Source organism: Opisthorchis viverrini, assembly GCF_000715545.1.
Source record: "Opisthorchis viverrini unplaced genomic scaffold opera_v5_84, whole genome shotgun sequence".
Classification (NCBI taxonomy): domain Eukaryota; kingdom Metazoa; phylum Platyhelminthes; class Trematoda; order Opisthorchiida; family Opisthorchiidae; genus Opisthorchis; species Opisthorchis viverrini.
The window spans coordinates 59,726-87,018 of NW_008751741.1; the positions used below are offsets into that span (position 1 = coordinate 59,726).

At 42.9% G+C, this 27,293-nt stretch overlaps 1 protein-coding gene across 1 annotated transcript in view; it reads left to right on the plus strand.

Moving 5' to 3' along the window:
• Window positions 1-534: 534 nt before the first annotated feature.
• The window catches only part of T265_04853 (hypothetical protein), a gene marked incomplete at both ends in the record, with an annotated part of 28,657 nt that continues 1,898 nt past the window's right edge, over window positions 535-27,293 (plus strand). The window contains 7 exons of the mRNA XM_009169707.1: window positions 535-1,569; window positions 2,471-3,658; window positions 13,559-13,758; window positions 14,909-14,966; window positions 16,406-16,656; window positions 18,378-19,276; window positions 22,295-22,419. Coding sequence (XP_009167971.1) covers window positions 535-1,569; window positions 2,471-3,658; window positions 13,559-13,758; window positions 14,909-14,966; window positions 16,406-16,656; window positions 18,378-19,276; window positions 22,295-22,419 — 3,756 coding nt within the window. The remainder of the gene's footprint in view (window positions 1,570-2,470; window positions 3,659-13,558; window positions 13,759-14,908; window positions 14,967-16,405; window positions 16,657-18,377; window positions 19,277-22,294; window positions 22,420-27,293) is intronic.

Consider the following 27,293-nt stretch of genomic DNA (forward strand, 5'->3'; position numbering starts at 1 on the left):
CTAGAATAATTCTATGTTCAACTGTTGTGATATGGTTGTGGGGACTGAATAACGCCTGACTCAGGCACCCACGGAACATTCAGGTCATAAAATTGTTTTCAAATACATACGATCGCCTTGATTCCACGTCTTCCTTCACGTAGACTCTGATAGACTTCAGTAGGCATTGTCCACTACACAGTCTCCTCACCTGGGCTACGCGCATTGAAAGATGATACCAATAAACCAAGTTTTCTTCAAATAAAATTACCAGAGCAGAACTTTGAGTTAACGCTTGTCAATTAACTCGTGTGTGTAATAATGCTAACAGTGGAACCGGATATAAGGGTTTTACGCAAATCTGCTGGAATATCACTAGTTACTCGGGTTCTTCTGGAATAACTCATGTCGTCTGAAGTGCATGGTTGTCCCTCAGTTGTCTCAGTCCTACATCAGTTTGACTAGAAAAGGATCTTTCTTCTTCTCACTACTTTTCTTCTTTTATCCAGATGAACCTTTCAGTTTGACGTTCGAAATAGCTGCACTATACATGCGATGGTGTGGTTTACCTGGATCGAGTTGGACACGGTTACTTTTGGCATACAGAGAATGCACAATCTGTTTTTGCAACTTCTTTTGCCTATTGGAATACACTGCTGTCAGAGCATTGGAACTTTAAAGCTGACCGAAGTTCCTGTCGTCAAGTCAAACTCAGGAGGTAGTGTATTACCGACTACAGTTCAAAACACGGAGTCTGTACATCCATTCTCAGTGAACTTAACAGAATTTCTTGCAAGCCGGCTTCAGATGGATACACAGGACCTTGTTTCAGTACCCGTGTATTTTTCCGACGTTGAACAAAGCCGACCTTTCGTAATTAGACGGCAGACGGATGGACACCCTTGGTACCAGCTGACAACCACGGTGCTACCAGACCGTGAAAGCATCTGTGATAAACGTTTGTATCCCGAACGAATGACTGTATCACAAACATGTTGTCCCCTGGAATTCACTGCCCCAGCAGAACTTTCATTGACCCCTGCAAATTATCCTTGTTGTGTATATCTAGGAGTAACAGTCCTATCCAAAGGGACTTATTTCATTCGCATTGATGTCGGTGATGTGAACGACAATGCCCCGTTTTTCAGTGCAATAAACAGCAACACTAATCGCAACTTCATGTCAACTTACAGAAAAGAGATAATCGGGAAAGTGATTATTTCTATCCCTGAAGGCACACCGCCCAACTCGTGGTTTGCGCTGCCCATGGCAACTGACCCCGACGAAGGGATGAACGGGGCAATACGCTACTCGATCTCGACTAATGGTGAAGAGCGTTGGGCTGAATATTTTCGCCTGCTGAACAACTTGAAAACTGCGTCTCTCCCGGTGAACAGCACTCAAGTTAGTGTGGCTTGGAACAACGCTGGAACGATGAATCATCTAAGTTTGGGTGATTACAGTGGACCTGGTCTCATGGTACTTCAGACCTTAGATCGAGAATCAATTGCGGACTACAATTTACGTTTGGTTGCGGCTGATCTTGGAGAATCTATTGGATGGAGTAGTACCATTCAGCTGCAGATTTTGGTAAGCTATACCACATGACACTATACTGAACTATGTTATTCCACAGTATACAGCGCTCCCATACCACATTACATTACAGGCCAAATTATTACTTGGTACTTCCATAACCATAACATACTACTGATTCAAATTCATTATACGAGCAGTCTTGGTCACTGGGACGCCGCCGTACTCAAAAAGACACATGGCATACAAAAATAGTGACTGATGTCAACAAGTGACCCTTCAGGCAATGGTCACTTGCTTCCTGTTTCTCTTTATATCCAAGAATATTACTATTCACTGTTTTCATTTAGAGACGCCTGCAAAACTAACTTATAAGACAAAGACGAATTCACACTGTTGAAAAATTTTGATCCGTGTTACTCAACTAGGAATTCCCTTGACTAACGGGGATTAGGTATTGCTCACTCTCCTTCTGTCAATGGATTGATGGCTGTGATGTGGCACATTTCGGGTATATTCCGGGCCAGTTTCATTTTGCCAGTCCGAGCCATCCGTTTTTTGAGACACGGTAGCGGTAAGTATATTGTAAGGGAGCTACTCGGATCATTCCCGCTACAACGCCAAGCCGAAAGAAATAAGCAAACTGTGGTAAATTGTAAAAGACAACGTACGCATTTTTCAGCATGTGTGCTGACATGCACCTTATGTTTGCTTTCGTTAAGGCAGCGGTCGAAGTCAGCTCGCATTTTGGGTCTGCACTCATAGCACATAGTTAATATTATTCGAACCCTTTTGAGTAGTGCTCTAGGTTTATTGAAGTTTACATCCCACCAAAAGCAAGCCTCATTGTATCATCTTTGTAACGGTGATTTAATTTTAAATGTTTTAGAAATTATGATGAAGGACACTGTCCTGATTTAGCTTCCCTGCTGTCCCATATGTTTACCGTCACTAGGTACTTGACGAAAATGACAACGCACCCGTTTTCGAAAAGGCTGTCTATGAAGTCGAAGTGAACGAAAACCAAGCTGGGATTCCGCTCCTCTATGTGAAGGCGAATGACTCCGACTCGGATAATAACGGTCGTGTGGTGTACTTTATGAAACCTAGCCGCACAGATAACACGGTCAGTTTTGACTTCTTGCGGACTCACATTCAACTAGTTCCCATGAATGATGGGGTGACTCTTAGGCTGAGCCAGCCGTTGGATTATGAACGAAGCCCGGCCTTTCATTTCGATCTTGTGGCAGCAGATCAAGGGCGAGTTCCATTATCATCCAGTGCATCTATCCTCATTACCGTCAGGAATGTGAATGATCATCCTCCTCTCATTCGTTTCTTTCTCCACGGGGAACCACTCGAGCATGATTACGCCCGACTTAGTGTAACGGAACATTTTGGCACAGTGCCTAAACAATCCTTGCAAGATAATCTGTTGTGTCATGTTCACGTGACCGACGCTGACAGTAATCTTGACAAAATTCAGTGCAATGTGGAATCGGGAGACCGGAAGTTTGTCCTCCGTGAGGTCATGACTGACCAACTGGTACAAAGGAGGAAGATTTATGAGCTAACAGCGACAACGTTGTTGGATCGCGAATCTACTCCAACCGAACTTATCACTGTTCGTTGTCAAGATGATGACGGTCCCTCGAGGCTTGTCAGTCAAAAACAGTTACATCTGACTCTTAAGGATGTGAATGATAACCCTCCGAAATTCTTGCAGGAACAATATCATGGTTACGTGTCCGAGAATGCAGTGAATGCTGTTGTCGTGTTGCACTTATCTAACGCAACTTGGAAGGACGGAGTTGATAGCACTGTAATATGTGCGGTCGACAACGACACCGGTATCAATGCTAATGTTCAATATTCGCTTCAAAGCTGGTTGGAAGAAGACAAAGTAGCGAAGCATGGTACAGAGAACGGCAGTCAGACCGTAGATGAGAAAAACACCCTTCTACGATATGATCACTCTCAGGATGCAAATCAATTTTATATCGATCCTACATCAGGACAGCTACGAACTCGCACCGCACTGGACTGTGAAAAGCAAAAGCTCTATCGATTTTTGGCCGTCGCGATGGACAAAGCGCAACCACCTGAATCGAGGTACACAACGACTGTGAGAGTTACGATTGAGGTGAGTAGCACATACTAGATGCTTATGATCTGATGAATATATGCTATTCACATCAGTTAAGACTGAAGAGAAAGGAACGGCCATCACGGATGCTAACAGAAAATGTCAGGTCCCTAGTTTGTATGTCCATTTGGGAACTGCCCCTCATGGGCTAAACTGTGACTATTCGTTCAGCTGAACCAAATGAGGTCAGTAGCCCCCTATACGGTCTTTTAGATCGACACACCAGAAAAGCTCCAATGCAATTTATAATCGCCCTAGTATTGGCTTCCTATCAGGCCATAAATGTCATAGTGTTGCCAGTTCTCGTTGGATTGGTATGTCAAATCTGAACTTAGCCCAACAGGAAACTGCGGTTGATATCCAACAAAGTGTCAGAATGACGTAAAGTGTGAAGGACAGTTTTGTGGTTCCTCGTATCATCCATCCATCTTTTGCCGTTTATGTGCCAGTGTGGGTCGATTTCAGCCAATTCGTTTGGGTCGCGGACTGCTCATACCGCGTCTTATGTAAGCCAGCTGGGCCACGGATAATTTGGAGTGATGCAAAGTAAATTTCTAAAAGGTGCAATCAGACTATGCTGCTTTTGATCGCAACGCTGATAATTTCATCCAAAAAAACCAAAGTTAACTTCAATGAAAAGGAGACATGTTACACCCGTAACAGTTGATCATTTTTACAGAACAACCTAAATACCAGTACTGAGCGCACTGCTGTGTTTTGAAAGTATACTGTTAGACATTCCAATCTGTTGCATTGGGCCACAGGGCAGCACTGGGATACTGAAAATGCAGCAAAGTGTCGTTGCCTGGCAATTTTGAACTTAATATTATGTATTTACCGACGAAGGCAGCAAGATTTAGGTATCCATATGCGTGGCCAGCAAGACACACCATATCTACCAAGAGATTTTCGGAAGGAATCTGCATATGTTTTACGTGAATTTTAGAGACTAGAGTGTAAAATCTACATGGTATTTTCAAAACCTTGGTTTTAGTACTTTAGTTCAAACTGTTATCCATTCAGCACCAGACTTCTAGAGTTATCACCAGGAGTTAACTGAGGAAGGCAGAAGATACATGTTACGAAACGTGAGCAATTCGTCCTTAGCTCTTCAAGCGCAACCTTCAAGACAAGAAATTTATATTTGGACATGAAACTGTTTTTAAAAGAATCGTCAGTTGGCTGAATTTCTACGCTGATTCTGTGATAAAAGCATACTGTTTTCTTCATGAAACTTCATGGACGGAGAAGAAAGAATCCACAGTGATTAAGGTCACGGTGGAGGACATTTCAAGGCCCGAATTCCATTAGCTTGAAAAAACACTCCGCGGTTGGGAGAAACAGAAATATCGCGGTAATGTCCTTTACTGTCCCCCTACTGACCAAGTCTTTCTGCGTTCGTGTGAAGCGCAACAAGACGTTTCGCAAAGTACACCTACTCGCAAACTAATTCGGTTTGAGCAGGAGACTAACCTGGACGCCAGATAATTATCTTTTTATACTCCCCAACTGCATGCTGAACTCAGACCACATCATGCTTCAGTTGCAGATTATTCGAGTTCTCGTAGTACATTTTCTCGACGGAACACACTACGCTTAGATTTCCTGAAAACTCTTTGAGGGCCCACTATCGGTTTCGCCTTTCTTGGGACTTATCAGGCAGCCACATTCCCCTAGGCTCCGTCAGCCTCATATTCCAGTTGAACCCAAATTGGACTCAAAAAACTCGAATACACTCATTTGCACCCTCGAAGACTGTACTCGTCTGATGAGCCTCCAGAACTAGACTGTCCCGGGGAATTTAGCAAACTTCTTGATAATAAGACTTTTATTTCACTCCTGGATTTTAGTTTATCACCCTGTCCTGCATACAAATCCAATAGTAAACCTTGAATGGGATAGGTGATGACAAATCCTTTGTTTAACTGACGGGGTCTTGGACACCATGAACTGACGGTACACTAGAATCCTTGACATACGACAAAATTTATGCCGACCGAAATAGGATGTGAATGAAGGGATTGTCTTTTCTTATTCAAGGACCCATGCGTTTTGTTCACTGACAAGTGCTGCCGTTCATAGCATTTGTTAAGGACTGTCCTTATGAACATCCTGCATCATTTCCACACGCAACGAACCAATAGGTTTTGTTCACTGACAAGTGCTGCCGTTCATAGCATTTGTTAAGGACTGTCCTTATGAACATCCTGCATCATTTCCACACGCAACATGAGGAACCAATAGTCCCCCCCCCACAAGAAATCGAAATCAAGAGACACTGGGTGACCAGCTGTTTAAAATAATGGGGTCCCTGAACGTCCCTGTAACTGCTAAAGGAAAGTAAGCGAATCGATTTTACTGACAAGCCGATGTTTTCGAGCTTTTTGTAACCGAATACAATGAAACACCATTCAACAGACCTTGAACTTACCAAGTACTTCCAGTATCTTAAAGCTCTCCGTGAAACATATTCTACAGAAGAATGTGCCATTTTCTGCTGTCTTTTTGTCTTCCGTTTTTGTCGCCAAATCCCTGATGGTGAAAGCACATGGAAGGTAGCCGCTTCTTGGATCACTGGCGCAAAGCAATCCGTTCATAGATTACGAGGCTGTGCCAAGCGATTCTGTTAAATCTAAGTGCCTATTTAATATTTTGTTGCTGGATTTCATGCACCTCATTAGCGATTGGTACTTTGGAGGCGTCTGCACCTATTGCATGGTCATCATCAGCATCAGCAACAGCAACAGCAACAGCAGCTGTAAGAACGGCGTATTTGTCGTTGCATGCTGCGCAGTTGGAATAATGAAGCCCTTGTGCACCTTAGCTACCGTGGCTGTCATTTTTCCTCATAGGCGGGGAAGGTCGACCGGGTGTGAGCCACAGGCACTTTGTTCTTAAAGTACGAAATATGGAGCTATCAGTTTTGTTGCTACTCTGGCGACAACACATGTGTCGCTGCAGACGTACTGTTTCCAGTAATAGAAGGCAAGCCCGGTTTGGAAAGTTCCTGGGCGAAGGAAGGATCCCTGTCCTTTTTGTACAGGATATGAGGGTATGGTTGCCATGACGCTGATGCCTTCAGCCTCAGTGGCCAGTTACCTCAGAATGCATGCTCGGGAAGTAATGTTTGTCAAAATTAAGTCCCTCACTGAACAACCGAGTTAGGTAAGCTAATCGCTGATGGATTGCGATGACTAGTTTGTTCAGGTAGCTAGTTGTCTAACTGGATAGCAGCAAAAGAATATATGCGGAGTCATCAGTTATTAGCAAGAATCCTAGCTCAAAATGCAAGTCCTAAGTATCAAGTTAACGGAAGTGAAGAATATAGGAAGGAAAGGTGACACAAATTCACCTCATTAACCCNGGTCGCTTACTAGGGGATTTATTACTCTGCTCATCAAACTTGGGCCCGAGCCACTCGTAAAAATTGTTCAGTGACAGATATTTGTTAACGTCTATTGTTTCATCACTTTCTTGTGATACCCTCGCAAATGTGCTCCCTGAAAATTCAACTTAGGTTACATAAAACTCCAGTTATAGTATCTACACATGCAGACGTTACCGGTGTGACATTAAGCAAGCAACATAGTACATCTCCGGCTGACCGTCGTTCGCCTGACGGATACAGTTATCATTTATTTTTGAAGAGCATGGTCACAAACATAAAAAATGAATGCAACCAACAAATGCGAAAGGGTAACAGGAGGATATGACAGAAAAGAAACGCCTCCTTCGGAGTCATGTCAACAACAGTTCCAGTCTGATGAGATGAATCCGAACGTATGCAAAAAGTTTGATATGGGAAAACAACAACCGAAGAAAGGACAGGCAATAGTGAATGCTCTTGAAGGCGCGGTAGGCGCTAGCACAGTCAAGACTGGCACACCAGGCACAAAGTGCTCGTCATACTGGGTCTGGTGTGAGATTAAATGACAAAAATGTACATTCAACGCCGTGTGCCACGCATAAAAGTGTCATAAGTACGTAGAGAGCCCACGATGACAAGCAAACACAAGTCACTGACCGTGACTTCAGGAAGTCCCAGTTCAATGACAGCCTTAGCGGAGTGAGGAAAGCAGATCCCACGATAAGAGATGATCATCGGTTGGTGGAGCAAAATGTCGACATCACAACCGATTGCTCGTAGGGCTGAGATTATGGCAAGCGTATACCTATCAACACCATATTTCTGCTTCTTCTCATTTCACACAGTCACTCAGTGCCCACCGGAGACTACGCTGACGTCCATTACAGTTGCTCGGCGATCTCGAATATCGCTTAGGTCAGGTTTGATGAAGGACTTCGAAATAGGTGCTCTCAAATCCTCGAAGACGGTGTATCCCATTCGACGAAGACGTTTTGCAAGTTCCCTTGCAACCCGATTATGACGAGCACATCTTGCGTCATGCGTGATCCAACAGGATTGCAAAATATCCACCAAGCTCTCCGGTCGGCCACAGTTTCCACGACATAAGATCGTCTGGCCACCACGACCATGCCAAGTGATCCTTACTTACAGTTTTAAATTTCTGGTTACCTAAATCAACATCAACAGGTAAATTGTTCCAGGAACAGTTGGGCTGGCGATTTTTAAGAACTAGTTTGAATGGTGTCGCCGTGGAAACGCTTGATGCAATTCCAATCAAATGGAATTTGTTTAGAGAATAAACAACAAAAGACCTCGAAAGAAACACCAGTAGTTTCAAGGTTTTCTTCCAAAACCAACGTTTGTAACCTCTGATTTGCACTCGTCATTACTTCAACACCATTAGAAATATCGTATTTTGCAAGGAATTTGCACTTACCGCCAACCGGAATAACAATTCAAGGTATATGGTCGTTAGCTTGTTCGCTGAACTGGACAATTCGATTGCAAACGTTCCATCACCAATCGAGGTGACATCATCAGTGTGTTATTGGGGAGCATAGTTGTGCGTAGCGGTGGGTTAGTGGTTGTGCCACTAACCCAATAACGCACTGATGATGTCACCTCGGTTGGTGATGAAACGTTTGCAATCAAATTTCCCAGCTCAGCGAACAAGCCAACGACCATCTACATTACCTGACCTACCGACATTTTCCTCTATAGAAAATTTTGGAGACGTTCCTGCCAGTTGACCTCAGTTTGCTGACGGGTATTGCTGGCAGTGGTAGGCGGACCTGGAAGCCTAAGCTGAGCGACCCAATCTATCGACGACTAAGACAGCATCGTACCTGCGCGCAGTGCAATGAAGTTAACACAAAAGGTCTGGAATTCGGTTCATTTCTATATGCTCTCAGAGAGGCAACTTACATAGAGACAAAAGTCGCGAAGGGCCATTTTTGTCATACGGGATCAGGTACAGAGCAATAGACGGTTTATTTTCTATCCGGAATTTGCTTGCCACATCAATTCAGCAGAATCCCGAGTGGGATAGATGAAAGGTCTATGGAACTTCCCAAACCAATAAAAATGTAACGGCTCATAATTCTAAAATTCAGAAACCCTTTGTCAAGTATTTACGAGTGTGACATATGAGGATCTGAATTCGGTGACGATTTGTGGAAACTCAACCACAAAAAGTGAATCCTTGTAAAGATTTGCGGCCTATCGGGTCACAGCGTACGGCAAATCCGAGATTATGTGCGTTACAAAGGGGGAACATTGACAGAGAATCATTGAATTCGCCTTCTCAGTAGGCTTGTTCCTTCCGTCGATGAATTTCTTTATTTGGAGCTTTGACTGTGTGTAGTTTCCAAGTGTTACTCAAGCAAGAGAGCCTACACATCGGACGACAAATGAACAGTTTTGTAGAGAAACACGTTTGGTGCTCTTTGCAACATTTAATTACAGTTTTCAGTTACTTGGTAACATTTGTCTGGGGAATGCAATGGCTAGTTGAAGCGAAAAATGATGTACTTGTCTGGGCTCTGATGGTGGGATGACTGAGACCTAGTGACAAATGACTGGGTGAAAAAACTGGAACTCCAAACTTACCAAAATTATCAAGTTTATGTGAAAGCATATGACGTTCTCTGAATAATATTCCTTGCTTAAATATATTTCACAGGGCTGAATGATAAGATTGCTCACTTGAATCGGGTTCAGATTTCTAGCAACATGTTACTTTTCTCAATCTTTCCACCACGAAATCAAAGTTTGCACCGGCAATTTCTTCGTGCTTTGTAATGCAAATGAGAATGATTGAAGCTATTTTGCTGATTTACCGTATTTTTGCAACAACTTCCACTTTCCTCGACATTAGCATTAAATTAGGATCTCCAGTAGTAGTATTTCTAACTTAAAAACTCGGATTCTCATATTAACATGACCTGAAGAAATTCCTACTATCTGAAACAGTCCGTAAGTGGAAGTCTCCTCCCACTTTTGAAGCATCTAACAGTTTTGGGATTCAGATTTCGGTTCAAGTGGGAAAACGATCAGAATTTAGACTGAGATGCCGAGCAACCTGGAAAACAACTCCCCATTTCCCGAAATAGCTTAAGGTCATACTGCACACCAAAAAGACGAAGTAGTGTCAGTGTTTGGATAACGCCGCTGTGTGGTTTGACATGATCCGTTCGAAAGCGACCTGAATGATGAGCGTCGATACTACCTATGAAAACACATTACACAGTCATATGACACTAAAGTCACTACTGGTGTGACCGACAACATTCGTTATTGGTCATCCAAGAATCGGCAGCCCCACCACAGTGTATCTTTTACAGCAAGCATGCCTTTTGAGAATATACGCTCAGTGCCGACAGGGCATGGTCGGATGGAGTTCGTTTCTTCGGATACGCGAAATTATCGGCACTAATTTTTCTCGCCTATTGTTTCTAACAAGCAGGCACAGAGATTTTCGTAAGAAAAAACGGCCAACTTATGAGAAAGCGTCACTTTTAATCTGCCTTCAGTAGTCTTCCTGCCTTCCAGACTTTTCACAGGTTGATTTTAAATGGATCGTCAACAAGGGAATCCGAACAATAGTTTCACTGTAGCTGCGTAATGAGACCATAATCTGGAATACAGTATCTAGTATTTAGTGTGTACCCCAGTCACATTTTGGTACGAACATCATAGATAACTGCACCCATCAAGTATACTTGGTCCTTCTGAAAAAAGGAAGGCTTTTCGATTTCAACACTAGAATACGGCCTGGCGATTTTTCTACATAAGCAATTCTCTTTGAAGTGACACAACTCCTTACGTATTTGGGGAATGGTATTCCAGATTTCATAGGGAAACATTCAACACTTAATTGGGAGGACTTCCCACTAGACCATTGGACAGTCCAGGTCTCTCTCGTTTCAAAACATGCTGCTGGATACCCTCTCAAAGCTCTTCTTCCAGCAACTGTGGACTCCCTGCATCCTCTGCAATACCAACCAAGTAATCTTACAAGCCAGTGAGGGAAAAATTCATCAACAGTTTGTCTAGTGGACCAAATGAACCCACAGACAGCCTTGTATCGCGTGTCTGTTAGGAAATCGGATATGGCAAGTTGAACTTGGTCAACACATACTACTTTGTTTACTTCAGTAATTCTGCAAATAAGCGACTTACTTGGTGTGAGCGAATAACCATGGCTGGTTTCCAGAGAGTCAGGCGATATGTTCACACACCGTCAGCTGGATTACTGCACCCAAGCCAAATACAACTCACTTCTCCGGTTACCATGCCCTACGGTAATGTATGCTACCCCCTATACTTGTGGTCCACTTGCATGGGCGAGAGGTGCTCATTTCTCCAACTCAGCCAGGATTACAAGGTACTTTCTGGTTGCAAAATCGTATGGTGAAGTGTTAGATATCAGGTTAGAGGTAGGATGTTGTGGGATACGCTTTAATAGACTGGAGCGAATAGATCCGGCGACAAGCAACCTACACCAGCTGACGGATGACCTGATGACCCAATGACCTCCGATCGAATGTATGGAATCCAAGAGTCATGTGGATGACGCACGTTTTACCGACCCAGGCAAAGGTAACTTTCGGCTCCTACGCTGTGCGAAGTGGTGGTCCGACGCCTGGGCAAGCCCTTAAGTGCAAGCGTCACGAGACCTGTGAGGATATCAGTCTGCCCCATCTTCAAAACGATAAGGCATCGCATATTCGCTCAGATTTCTCATTTGGGTCTACATAAGTTACTCGCAGTGTTTTGTGGTCAATCTGGGTCGGCCGTTGTGGTACAGTGTTGACTGAACCGATGGCATAACGGTTGTAGCAAGACCAACTTAGAATTTTTCCGCCCCTCGTGCCAATTTCAACGAGTGGACCTGGCAACTTCCCGTGTTGCCCTGCTTCTTCTATGCCACTTTGCCTGCGGGCAGATTTGTCACCTTATTACCGTCAAAATGTAGTTGATTTGAACGCGATCAGAAAAAACTTCCTATTCAAAAGCATAACTACCTTGTAAAACTATAGAGGAGATGTCGGTAGCGTGTTGCCCTGCTTCTTCTATGCCACTTTGCCTGCGGGCAGATTTGTCACCTTATTACCGTCAAAATGTAGTTGATTTGAACGCGATCAGAAAAAACTTCCTATTCAAAAGCATAACTACCTTGTAAAACTATAGAGGAGAATGTCGGTAGCTCAGGTAGCCTAGATGGTCGTTGGCTTGTTCCCTGAGCTGGGCAATTTGGTTCCAACCAAATTGCCCAGCTCAGCGAACAAGCCAACGACTACCTTGTAAAACATTTTTGCTGCTTTGTTTGAGGCCCTTTCTTCGGGTTTATCTCATTGTATATATTTGCTTTGGTTCACCAAATGTATGGATGATGTTACACTTTGAGAAGCAGTTCAGGATCCTGCTGCGTTGTCGGAAAATCGTTTATGGCGGGAATCGACCACTTTGCTCTCAGAACTACCCTTACTATGGCGTTTACATTTCAGAGGTGGAGCCTGTACTAACTTAGTATCTGGCTTCGATTCAAGTTGTGCAATGTAAGTAAATTCAACTCCCAACTTATTCTGTATGTTGCCGAATGCGAGTTTAACGCGAGTTTAAGGAAACAATTTCGTGGTAAATTCGCGCTTGTTGGTGCGACTAAATATATTTATGCAATTAGTGTGCTTCTGTGAGGGAACATGATTCAATTCATTTCATTTAGTTCAACGCCAGGATGTAATTCTCTTCGTTTCTGCACTGCCGCCCATTTCAAAGCTTACCAGATACTTTCAACATCAGAGTTTCAATAAGGAACTCGCAAGGGAAACAAAAACTTTTCCAGGTCATGTGACGCATCTATTTAACGTAAACAACATTCGAGCTCAAATTTTCCTACCATTGTTTGCAACGTATCCATCAGCAATCTATTCAGGAAGTTCCAGCTCTATCTCCAGTTTTAAGGTTGCTATGGTAAAAGGGTTTAACCGAGCTAACTGAACCGGAAGCATCTATGTTCGCGTGACTCCAAATACAAACCTGTGCATTGGGTTTTCTTTGCACACTTTCGAAGCGCTTTCGCTGAACTGAATGTCATGCTTCACCTATACAAAGAACACAGCAAACAGAGCCCATATCGATGCAATTTTCGACTACTGTCTTAAAATAAGAGCTCATGAGGTGTGGATTTTTGGGAACGAACTTTGGTTTGCAAAGATAAGAGAACAGACAACATTCGGTTGCTGTGGTAACAAGTGACCGAATCCAGATGATTGCGTGTACTAGATGTCTGACCGTAGCCACAGTCCTACGGAATTGTTAAGGAAGCGACATCTTGTTAACGAAACTAGGGTCTGAGGAACTTGTGTACTCGTGTCCTCCCTCAACAACGGCTATATACTTACATTTAGTGATGAAACAAAACGCTTCAGTCATATTCATGCGCCTTTGCAATTCTTTTAATCACTTTAATTGAATACTTGTGTTTTTGAACCTCATGTGTCCCTTTGCCTTAAACTTCACTGTAGGTTCGTGATGAGAATGACAATCCACCAGTAATGGAAAAACGACATTATGTATTCAAAGTGAAAGAAAACTTACCGCGTCACTCGCGCGTTGGGCAAATACATACTACAGACGCTGATGTATCCCCGGAAAATCGTCGAACAGTGTATGAACTCCGTGATATAGTCAATATCAACGCTTCTCAAATGCTCTTCATCGAGTCGTAAGTATTCCCATGCATGAGCTGGCCGGCTCTGTAACCCAAATGATGCGATTGGTACTAGGCTTACGGTAGAACATTTAGTCCACAACTGAAAAAAAGCAGACATAAATCAATGTTACTTCTGAGTCCACTTAATCCAGTGTAGTTAAAGACTTGCACAGACCTCCCATCACCACTGTCCTTCTTTTTAGGTCAGTCTTTCAACCTATACATGCGTATGATTACAACTTTTTCGATGAACAAGGTCACAAGGTCTTATATTTCAATACAGTGACCAATAATGGGATTCCTGAGAGAAGCACACCCAACTGCGTTGAATTTCGTAAAAAGCAATTTTTAGAGTTCGTAGTCTATGAAAAATTGCACGAGTAAACTTAGCCTCAAAAACTATATTTGTCGACATTTCTGGCGTTTTTAGCTGACTCGCTCTACGAGTAGGACGTTCGTCGTTTTCTTGTGAAAGCTTTGCATGCGAGAACCATTGAAGTAACCAATCATGCAAACACAAGTAGTTCGATGCTTTCTAGTTCAGTGAATCTTGGCGGCGTGTTGCACGAAAACTCTGTCAATCGCAGCAAGATATAACGTTTGGACAGTTTTTCTGATTACTGAACACTCCAATTCCCATTGATCCATGAAGTGATCGTTCAAATGGGCGCCACAAAATGTCACAAACTAAAACAAGATTGCTTGAAAAACGTGATGTGGCTGGAGTAATATGACAGCATGGAAGAAAGAGGCGCCTAAGCGTCAGTTCCGTTGCTGTTTACTCACCAGTACTACCACATGAAAAACGATAAACCGTTGTCGCTAAACTTACTACTCAAACACCAGTTAAGTACACCACACATTTAAGTAGCACTCCAGCTAAGTACCGTGATTCCGCTTCACTTAACCCACTCTGAGTAACTCACTGGCAAATGCTTTCACTTCGAGTTGTCGGCTCAAGTTAGATTTTCTATTTTTAAATCACATTAATTTGCTTACGACTAACCACCTGCACGCGAATTACGATGCAATGAATGACTAAAAAACGGTATGAAGGCTCTGCTTTATTTTCGCCAACCGACTTATTAAAAACTGTGAAATTTTGTTAAGCGTTCTTAAACATTTTTCAACATGTACATTTTTGTAATGTACTACTCATAAGGTTGCTGAAAATCCGTCGACAGCCCACGACCTGTTTCGCCCTTTTTGGGGCTCATCAGGTAGGTGTAATCCCTGAATTTCCGTCAACCTTATGTTCTACTTGAAACCACATTGCACGAAATTAGCGAATGTACACTCATTTGCAAACTAATTTGGTTTTTTCGAGAGGCTCACCTTGAATTCAGCTGAATTTCTCGTTTGTGATGTTCTAAGGCAACTGAATATGCTGAACCAGGCCGCCTCATTTTTCAGTCACTACGATATTCGCGACATCGCGATACGTGCATATCTTTGTAATGTACTACTCATTAGGTTGCTTCGAACCAACAGCACTTTCGTGGCCAAAAGCGAATGGGTAACACAGGAAGCTGAAAATTTTTGTTTAAAAAATTAGTGAACAAAGAAATATATTATTGTTATGCTTTTGATCGCTATCCTGCGATAGTTGGTGGGTGACGCCTCATCACCGAGCGCGATGACATCATTTACACAGCATGAGCTACCAGAATGTCCGCCAGCATCCCCTAATGATTAGTCTTCAAACAGAGCTGATGGACCGGTGCACATTCGAATGCTGCCGGACACATGAGTGGATCAACAGCACAGTCGATAGGTGTAACAAAACTGTCAGATTCAAGCAACTAAGTAGTTAAAATTCAATAACCTTGAGGTTCGCCACCTGGGGCTAAAGATGTATGAGTATCACTTGGGTTTCACTTCATCATTCATGTCTATCTGCAGCGCTATCACACTGATACAAAAAGGATGGAAAAAAGTCGATTTCAGACACATTTATGAGTGGGAAAATGAATGAATGCCCAAAGTCGTATGAACTTTGGAGTGCAAATTTCTTCTTTCTGAGTCATATCCGTGCCTATGAAGCAACTTTAATATTCAAAATACACGGGCTGTTTTGTGGAGCCTTTGGCAACGTGGTGGTGTTCCAGGACGTTCTATTTCAAACAAGAACGATGACGAGATCAGGAGCACGTATCGGTAATACAGCAGTTTCACTTCAAAGAAGTGGGCGCGATGTACGCCAAAATCTGAAGGAAGATGGGCATCGACCGTTTACCAACAGACATCTGGTTCAGCCCACCAAAAGGGCTGCTCAATTGGGATTCTTATACCTCTCAAACCCACATACAAATGTCACTCGATTGAGATATTCCTCACTATCAGTCGATGAAGCCCTAGAGTGTGCTGCATTCTGTTGGATTTTCGATGAACCCATGTGAATATGCGAGGAACGCCGCCTCCCAATAGATAACAAGATTAACCGGACTAAAAACGTGGCATGTGCTAGCTGTCAGATAAAGCATATTTATCGTGGTAAAAATAATGCAATAAAGCATGCATTTCCAGCGAACTATTCTGAATCATCATCATCATCAAAGACAGCAACATCATTGTTGGCACTGATGCTTCACTGCCGTACTGGGTACACGAGGGCTGGGATACTGCCAGGGCGCCCACACCTAGACAAGAGGACGATTAGGGTCCTCAACCAATGCCTTTGGCTCAAAAGCCTAGCCGCAAGGCAGCGGTGTTTGGCTGGAAATGTAAGTACACTACTATTTTTTCACGTCGCCATACATGCTCCAACCCCCAACCTGGATGGCCAGGAGACTGTGTTCGTCGGACCTCTACCGATGTACCAACCTGGAATGAGAGACTCTGTGAGCACCGTGTGGACACTCCCCAGTATAGCTCAATGAGTCACCGAGGTACACAAACCGCCACACCACGGTAAGGTCCAGTTTCTTCGTGACTAATCTGAATGGTTGAGAAGGATGCCGTATCCACTTCCAGTTCTAGACAAGCACCACTGCGTTCCAAATGGTGATATCGGTGCTGGGAATGACAGTATTATTCATCAAGATGTTCCTTGAGTGTTTATCCGGTCCTACACAGGAGAAAAATGCATAGAGGCAGTTGGAAGTGTGTTTTGAGGGTTTTGAGCCTGCGTGAGAGACTTCATGAATATCCGCACTGTATCAGTAAGAATGGGGTCAAATAGATTGTGCGATGTATAGCATCTGTTTGGGTTTATTATTGGTGGAAAACCAAAGAAAATCGCAGAGATTCTGTGTTACTCATGATTTCGACCACCTGGGGGTGACCGTTGTCAGCAGTAACTGATCACCACCACTGATCAGTATGAAGTTAAAGAATGCATTTTCAGGACGTCTTGTGGCTGTCGATCATCTCAGCGAATCTGTGGGCCCTGATAATAAATCTGCTATCGGAAATGTGATTCGAGAGTTTCGTGGGGTAAAATACTTAACAAACATTATACACCCAGTTATTAAAAACCCGTCCGTCACTGATGTTGTGACAAAGGCCATTATTCAGTTAGTGTCGTCAACTCGACGAGTTCCACATTCCATTCGGTTGTAAAGTTATAAATTCTTCCAAACGCTGAAGCGAACAGCATACGGGATACATGAAAACACCTTTTACAAAGTGAGAAACAGCCTGGTAGCCGTTCAGGTCCAGTGAGTTCTACGATCAAACACGTACCGCCCGCTTTGTATGAAATGAATAGGCTGATCAGACCACCGGTACATTTTTTGCCTCGGGTGAAAACACTTTTTCCGAGATTAAAACGTTCACTTTTACCTCAAAGCAAATGGTCAAACCTTGGACACACTCGATTTTATGGTGTAGTAGTAACCATTCTGGGCCGTTTCGATTTGTGTGGGATGAGAGAGAGATGAGAACCATGTTGAGGATAACGTTATTAAAGTCATCCGGTTGAGAGTAAAGATACTCATTTTTTGAGTTGGATTATATCCTTTAGTCAAGGAACAGGACTCAGTTACAAATACTCCCAAGAGCAGGCAGATCTGGCATCCGATTTTGCTAGGGCGATTGACAAAGTATGTGCTCACGAGATTTTCATCAGAAAATGACAACGTCATAGTGATCCCCCGGAAACGCTTAAGTGCACATCTTTTGACACCGAATTGTAAAGAAATGATTCAATTGAGTTATTTGACTGTAGAGAAATAGCAGTAAAGACAGGACGGTTAAGAGTGAGCTAAAATGTTGGTAGATGGGACCTGTGTGTGGCACTTGATCACAAACCAGACATATGTCCGCAAGGGCCCACTCGCCTCATGCTGTGGATCAGAGGTGATACAGATACATTATGCCACAGTGATTTCAGTTGATTTCCGGAATGTGCCTCGGTCCAACTTGTACACGGTTATCCCTCACAGAAGACACCAGCGGTATGAATTTAGCGTTAGAAATAGCTTCGAACGCATCCACGTGTCTTTGATTTTCCAACAGCAGTCTTTCTGCTGATGTTGTGTTTAAGCTAGTTATACCAGTTTTTTTGTAGCTATAAGTGGGAATAACAATAAGCTTCATTCGCCCATGAAAATATGCTATAATATCTTGCAGCAAATCTGCTCACAAAATACACCTTTCATAATCGGTGTCCATCCTCCCATATTCTAAAGGCATACTGGTGTCATTCGCACGCGCAAGGTCCTCGATCGTGAAGAAATCCAACAAATCCCATTCGTGGTCATTGCGAGAAACGAGTTTCCAAGTCCGATGCAGCAAACTCTTCGAGATTCCATCCGGGTTCATAGCACTATGAATAACAGCAAACTGTACGATGAGGCCAGTGTGACGGTGGAGGTAGAGGACGAAAATGACAATGCGCCCGTTATGCTTGCTCGCGGATCAGACCGGCAGTCTTCCACAACAGACAGCTTATCAACTATTGCTGATATCACTTTCAACACAAATATCAAAATACAGCGTAGTCCATGTGTAGAATTTCCATATTACTTTGCCGACGCAGATGACCAGTCAAATGGCGAAGTTGACGTTGTTATGGAACCTAATCCCTACTTTGAATTCCGCCTAGCAAACACACTCATTTGTCAGATAAGTGATAGCGCTCCGCCCGTAGGACAGAGCAACCTACGCATTACTGTCAGTGATCGGCCTAGTGATTCATCAAAAGTCCTGAGACGCCGGTTTACCGTACGCATGCATGTAATCCGGGAGGAACCTGGCAGACTGAGCGACAACGTTGAACCTTCAGTTCATTTGAAGAGTGACATCCAAGTTCCAACGAATCCATTTAACAATGTACCAGAACATCAACGTCGCATAACTGAGGATCAGGTCTCAGACAAAAATCCTGCGTGGAGTCCCGATATACGACAGCATGGTGTCATGGCCCAAGGTAGGCAGGCGTCGCGGGATCGGAGAATGGAACATAGGGGCAGCGCGGTCATCATTGTAACAATTTTGGTTGCAGTCTCCATTCTACTGTGCCTTCTGCTACTGGGTGCAGTCATCGCACTTAGACGAGCTTCACTGGCGTCACATGTAACCGCGTCTGGTAAGATCCTGTTTGTGCTCTGCTTCAAACAGAATTACAGAAGGCGAAGTTTCCCTCACCTTACTATTTTGCTGTGACGCACAGGTGCTGTTTTAAATGAGTTGTTGTTGAGTTGTGAGAAGATAGACATCCTAGTCATCTCCTGATTAGGCATCAGTAAACATGACTTGGCCTACGTTAGGGGCTTTTCACAGTTCCGTTTGTTGTTCAAGGTATGGGTTGAAGATTCACCAAGAAGCCGCAGTAAGGAGTAACATGGTCAGCTCATGAAAAATCGGTCATGTTGATAATAAGAAACTTCCAAGAGTTCTACTATTTGGGAAGAATTTCACATGGCAAACCTTTCCTAATGTTGCCGACTGGACCTGTAATATAACAAAAGTAATTTTGTTCTGCAAAAATTCTGTGTCTCGTTATCATTTTTAAGTGCATTGTTAGCTTGATGATGACCGGGTCGTAGCAATCAAAATTCTTATTTAAATATCTGTGATCGCTTTTTCCCTTTACCTGAGGTTCCGTCCTGCAAATGAAGGCAGTCTATGCTAGAAGCATTTGCAGTTGCTTCATCCTTACTCCACATTGCGCATCTCAAGGAACTCCATGAAGTTTTGGAGTAAATCAAATCGCTGATGACCCCATGGCCAAAGTTCAGACGTCCAGACTACTAGCCGAGTGGTTGAAGATTTCTGTACCCCTCTGTAATTCTAAGATACCGATGAAGGTTAAACACACGATTAGCGAACTACACCGATTTGCCTACTTATTTGGTTTTGATGGGAGACTCATCTGAAACCCGGTTGAATCTGTCGTCGCCTTGTGAGCAAGAATTAGTTGTAGATTTCCTCGCAAATTTGATGAAGTGTAGCACATGGTTGCTTCCAGTAACCAGGAAAAAAGGACGTTTGGTTTATAATGTTGCTTTTGGTCTAACGAATTCAGACAACTCTTTATTCCCTAGTGAATGGGCAGAAAGTCTTGTTTGGCAAGGCTTTGTCCTCTTGCAAGACCTGGTAAGTACCAAGATATTGGTTCCTACTTTTGCCGAGTGTTATTTGCAAAAGTTCCGAAAATCGAGACATGGGAACATTCTCATTTTTGTTGAATCTCATCACTTAGTCTGGAGCGGTCAGACACTGTGACCAACAATTTCAAGTCATCTCATCCTTCTATATCCACTGGAAGATTCTCCTGAAGACGCAAGTCCTTGTATGATTGATCACCTTCGGGATTGATCACATCTACATAAGAAACGTTTTATTTTATTGTGAAATAGTCAGCTCTACACTTGGTTTGTACGCTCACAAAATTTGGGATGATCTTCTGTCCGCTCAGTTTTGTCTGGTTATGCGTGTATTCTCTGGACCTGGATGGGCTCGCTTAACGTCTGACGACTCCATGTTGAGACAGCGAAGAATATCGGTTATCCACAACTTCACTGCGTGCACAATAGTTGCGCGTTTGTGCATCGGTCTTGCTTGATTGTTCCGTATGCTATTGATCCATGCATTGTTTAGACTGTTTGAATCCATTCTTGGCAGACTGAAACTCAGTCAAAAGAACGAACAGCTTTGTTAATCTAGTCTGTTGGGACTAATGTAATCGTTCGCCCTTTCTTTGAAAATTACTGTGGCGACGCCTGCCTGGAATCAACATACAAAAGCATGTTGGGAGTTTGTGACACCCTCTAAGTTATAGCTTATTTGTGAGCAGCCTGGTTGTAGACAGGTTAATAAAGCAAGTTGTAATTTCAGTCGAAATATTCCCCTGTGTCAGGAAGGAAGAATCCCCCCGACAACTACTCAGATATTCTAGTTGTAACTGTTTCCCTTAGCTTGGCGTCTTCAGAGCCTTCAACCCTCGTGGAATTGATTCATGATTCGAGTGCCTACGCGAGCGCACAGTTGAATTCGTAGTTAAAACACCTAATGGCATCGTCTACGGTAAGGTCTTGACTTATGTCCATATGCACATCACCCGTGGTCCGAGCTGATCTGTATGCGTAGCGCTCAGGAAACTACAACGGGGATTAATTTGAAATACTCTCACAACCGTTAGGCCCTGTACTACAACCCAACAGCACCTACCAACAAAGTGTCATTCCATTTGACTCAGAAATTTGACGGACATTTTCTGCTGTCGAAATCAAAATGTCCATGCCATAATAGGCTACTGGGAAGCAATCACTGAAAACGAGGGAAGACTGGCATACCAAGGGAACACTCAAGGTCGATTGGTATCCATCAACACCGGTTCAGCGACCTCAAAACCCAGAGCCGAAGCATTACATGGGTGCAACAAGGGAAAATATATTATATTATATGTTATGTCGTATCATCATATATCATGCATATTAATCATATATTATATGCTATATTTTGGAGTATTTCAACACCTTGCTTTCCATTCATCTAATTGTTTCGATCACCATCCGCAGTCAATGTAGAACTCTGGATTTATTACACTGAGCTACAAATCAAATGACAAGGTCGTCGATTGAAAACAGATACTCAAAACATTTACCCAACACGGTGAATGAACCAATATAGGCTTTATTTATGTTGGAAAGGGACACCCCATCTTCAATGTCTGACCACGAATTTTGCAGCACTTCACGAATTAAGTAAGCGTATTGGAATGCAACAAGAAGCTGCTGGGTTCAATGAACATACTTGGCGAATGCAATCTGCTGCTACAAGTGTTCAGTGTCCAGAAAATTACAAATCCCCCGGCACCAATGTTGATTCCCATTTAGTGATATATGGGGAGATAGATTGTCGCATATCTTTCCGCCATCATAGCATGTTCTGCAGCCTTGCGTTTGCAACTATTTCACGTTGTAATAATTTGATTGTACCTTCGAATTAGTCTAACAGGATGTTTATTAGCTTCAGGTTCATAGTGGTGACTTGAACAAACCGTGTTACGAAATGTACTGTGTCCCAACCTGAAAAGTCGCGTTTCTTCCCTTTTGATAGCACTCTCGGACAATACTGATCTAAGTTGTCTGTTAACTTCCAGGTCGATATCGCAAGCAAAGGAAATCTGAAGAAAAGAGTCGCTACGATGGGAAGGATGTGGCACCTTTCCACAACCACCACACGCTGAGCCTGCCGCGGCAGTGTCAAAACGATGGTGCTCAAACGGTAAGTGTTTTGGTTTATATTGGTAAAGTTCGCGATGGGGATATCATCTAGGATCAAATTTATTAAAATGAATGCTGAATGGTTGGAGAACGAGTCAAAAATGATAGTATGAACTGATAGCCGTTATCAAAAGAGCACATCCCAACGCTAAAGTGGATTCATTTGCATCGTGGGAGAACTTCTCCTGACGGAGTAAATTTATGACACTACAATGCGATTGTTATGCTCCTGAACTATACAGTTACCGGAATTTGCCCCTTAGGGCCGCGTTGCTTGTGGTGAAACTTACTTATTAAACCGATGCAGCATATAACTTAAATTCAAAATCACCTAAAGCGGAAGTAGGATAAAAATTGCCACCAACTACGCAAACAGGTCAACAGACAGATGATCCGGAGAGTGTGAAACATCAAAGGTTAAATTGAACGGCCACTGGTCTGCTTATCAACGCCCAGCAGTCGAGTCGCACCCTTTGTGAAAGCGCTGGTGTGGCTGAGCTTTGCGAAATTCGACCGCGCAGTAATACAAGTCGACCCATATTAAGTTACTGATTGTTATTCATAACCTTATTGATTTCGTAACACTGAAGATTCAAGAAGTAGCCATCTGTGGAGCTCCTCTTCCGTTTTCTCAATTAAAAGACATCGTTACATCTGATCCGACGTTCCTCATCGGGACAATAAAGGTCTTGAAAGAAAGTACAATTGACGTGCTTGTGCTTTTTATTGAAATAGCTTCCGCAAGGTAGCCGTTAATTTGCTTCCACCGGCACAGTCAAGCCGGCGTCTAGGAATACTGGAATAGATACATGGATTAATCTCTTAGTACCCGACTATTTCATTACTGATAATCTGTGTTGAAGTCAAATTACGATCGTTGAGCAGTAAACTCTGCGATGCTTTCGGCCATGCACTTGTGTGTGCTTTTGTTTGGGGAGGCTGACATTAACGGAATGCTTTTTTGCCATAGGTAGACCACCGAATTTACTGTTGATCAGAGAGAAAATGGTCTGTTCACCAAGTCTGGCTAGAAGCTTGCAAACATTCGCTACCGTGCACGGAGACTTCGTAATTAACCATGCCCAAACCCATCTCAGCGAAAAGATCAACCACCAACTTACAAACTACTGACGAATTTATTCGACCTACCAAATTTTGCATGCGGATCATACTACCACGACTGTATTAAACTGAAAATCAAGCATTAATGACTGAACATCTTGGTGCTCTGTCAACAGCGGTTCATCCACAGCTCGTGTTAATGACTTCTTTCACGAGTTGCGTGTATAAAACAGTTGGATTCCGCATCACAACTGCATATCTGTCGTCAGTTTCTCAATTAGCGGACAGCCGTGCTCATCATTAAAAGCAGTTGACTTCAGTTGAGTGGCGTTCCCCTCATCACTTGTCTCGCGTTATGTTGCATCTGGATTTCTGGACCGTTTGTAATGTCCATATGATGTGAACCCCATAAGAGCCAAACGCTGATTACATCCAATATCAATTACAATGCGACTTTGTCAGTCATTTAAAGTTTCAATTTTAACTGAGATGGGAAACTAAATAGTAATGCTGTATAGAGGCATACCGTGCAAATCCGAATGAATGGCATAAAAACAGATACTAAAATATCTTAGGGAGCTTGGTTGAAGACGGTGAAACAAATCTATTCCTGGCCTGATTGGACAACCAAACCGATTTGTATAGCAGTCTGGTCAACCCGGTTCGTGTAACATTCATCGCAAAACCTAATTCTAACAACAAACCGTTTGTTTGGTTTCGATTGTTGTCAGTAATATTAGTCACATACGCACAAATTCCAAGAAAGTGAAGATGTTTGCACGCAATCTGTCGGTTATCCACCACTAATCCGCACTTTCAAAGCGATTCGCTCATGATAGTGCGTGAGCTAATTAGTTATTCCAAAGCAATTTGAAAGGAACGGATTACATGAGGCGGACGTTACTTGGAATGCTCAACAGGATGTCCGGTGAGGAAGCTGAACAAAACCGACATAGCTGGCTTGTAGTTTAACGTGAGGATTAACTAACAAAGATGGCTTTGAGCGATCACGATAGAAAAATGACAAGATACATGGGTGGGATCAACGTTGAGGAAGACAGGAAGGGGGAGAGAGCGCAACCACGTAACAAAGAAAATTTGTTGCTGAGGTTTTTAACTATTCTGGGTTTACTTCGTTTCCTCAAGTTCAGGCTTCTGGTGTTTTGTAGGTCATTTTCAAACACACGCACTTTTAACTCAGTCGGTCAGTAGGTGTCACGTGATACCTGGGATTTAAGTGAATGCATCCACTTATGGGTCTACATGACGTGAAAAACTCGCAACAAAAAGGACTTCAAATTAACAACTAGAAGTTCGACAGTAGTAGGGAAAAGAGAAACTTCGCTTTTTCAGCCAAATTACTAGTCTTTTTCCGCCTGATATCTCAATTTACCAAAAGCTACTTCTGTCACGATCGATTTTGTATTAACAGGCAGATTACCGATTCTCCGCTTTTGTGATTCGTGCACTGACAGTGTGTTGGTGATTCTCAAGCAAAGGTGTACAAGCTAACCACCATGCTAGTCGAACTGGTCAACAGCCAACACGAATAAAACCTCATACAATATCAGTGGTCCCTTTAGGCAAACAAACTAGCACACTGTACGTTGCACAATAGGACAAACATGCGAAACCCAGCTACTACCAATGTCTCCAATGCCTGCTAGTTAATACTTCCAACAAAGCTTCTGTTCGGTTAATTACCCTCCTGTACTACATTCGCATATCAGGAATTTCCGCCTATATCGTGATGCTTATACTGATAACAAGTGCAAGAATTTTATACTGAAATATCATCCTTATTTTATGCAAATGATGACTTGCTTTCAGTTGCTACGTAACTCACAACCTCATGCAACTCTTATCAGGAAATTACTTTCCGTTCAAATTAAGCCAGAAGTATGAAAATTTGGCCTCTGCTTTCAAGAAATATCTACTAAGAGAATATCGTTGTCTACGCACAAATGAACTTTAAAGTACTGTGCTCCGAATGGCAAATTGACATCTCCGTAAAACAGATAGGAAGCAGGAATTTCCATCTGCATAGTTGGTAGAATTAGGGAATAGTAGCGGATGAAAATTTGAACAGGTTCATTTTATCGACAACAGACCCATTTACCAAATGATATTCAGGCAGCTAGTGAGTTGAGATGTTATTGAAGGGAATCAAGAGACTGCTCTAGTAAGGAGTGATTGTCCTTTCACTTTTTGACTAAAACCCCAGTTTTCATTTCAACTGTCTGTACAGATCAGTTTTGCATTCTAACTTACGATTGCTGTATAAGTATTAAACTGGGAAAATGTAGGTGCCTCATAAAACGCTTCTGGTCCCCTGCAAAGAGGTTCCGCAAACCCAAAAACCGGCAGGTGTATACAGTGATGCTCATACTGCATTCCATGAGACTTCCTTATTCGCTAGTGGCTATAAATTCGGAGTGGTTACTTGCAGCAACCAATAGTATGCGGCCTTAATTTTTCCTAGCATGGAGGCCCAACATCTCAAGAGGATTTCCAGAATTCTTACATATTTTGAGCTCCGCTCATCTAAGGCACATTCGTCAGACTCTGTTACCTTGAATGCGTTGGAACTTTTGTTATTTACTACGCTAATCGCAGAAAAACATCGATTTTTCCATTCAGATTGTGAAAGATTTTATTCGCATGGTTCATTAATTAGCTTACCCGAGTTTAATTTGACTTGGCGCCAGGAGGAGGGAGTACTTAGCGGCAAATCAACCATATTTTTGCACTTGGCAATTAACTGCTCCATTTCGCTTCACCAAAAGTGAGTAGCCCTTGTTCTGCCTAGCACTGTGAGGATTTGCTTATCCGATTGAATAAAAAAGTACTCCTAAAAATTCCAAATTGTGTTTTTAATCATGGTCACTCACATAACTCTCCCCGAGTAAGCTGATGGTGTTCTGCTTTACTACAGTGACGCAGTAGTAAATAAAGGAAGAATTCGGAACAGCATCCGTCAGAAGGTAGTCCGAAGATGATATAACACGATAACTAATGGAGCTCAGACCGCTGAGGGGGACATTCCCAACAACAGCTTGCTTGAAAATATGCTGTCAATTCGACACATTCAAATCGACGTGTTGACTGGCAGTGTGGCCCTTATATGCTTTTCTGCCTTGAAAAGCAAGTATTGCTCATTCCAGATAAGCTTCCTCCAGGTTCGCCAAAGAATGTGGTGTGCATTTGTATTCCATCTTAACCAAGTCGTTCGTACCAGTCCGCGAATAAAAATGCGTCTCGGAAAGCGTTCTAAAAAATTTACGCGGCGCAGGCATTCCAACCATGCGCCTACTTGTGTCATAAAACATCAACTGCATCATGTAATGATGAAATTCTAACTCCGGTTCATATGACGTAAATCCCATGGTATCAATAGGAACTCTGAGCGAACGCTCAGTTTGTTGGCCACACCTTTCCTCAAGTCAGCTGATTGCGAAATGCCATGCATAGAAAGAATCACGCATTCTTGACTGAAGATGGGCTATGATTTTTTAGACAAAACATACTGCATTCACTTGGAGGAAGCGGATTCACAGACACAAATCTGTGAACCAGCGCCGTGATCCATTCTCCGAAATTTGAGCAGTGACACCTTTCTTCCATTTCCAACCTCAATTTCACAACTAGTGAGCTTCACTGTGAGTATTGTGTCTTCATCCTTATTAGCTTTTGTCACTGAAATTCGGTCGAGTGAAGTCAAAAGTCTGCCTCTTTCGAGGTTTCTTGCTGATTCCACTGTCCGTTTTTTAAAACGGATTCCCTTTACAGTCACCCGAAAGTCATCCGAAACCT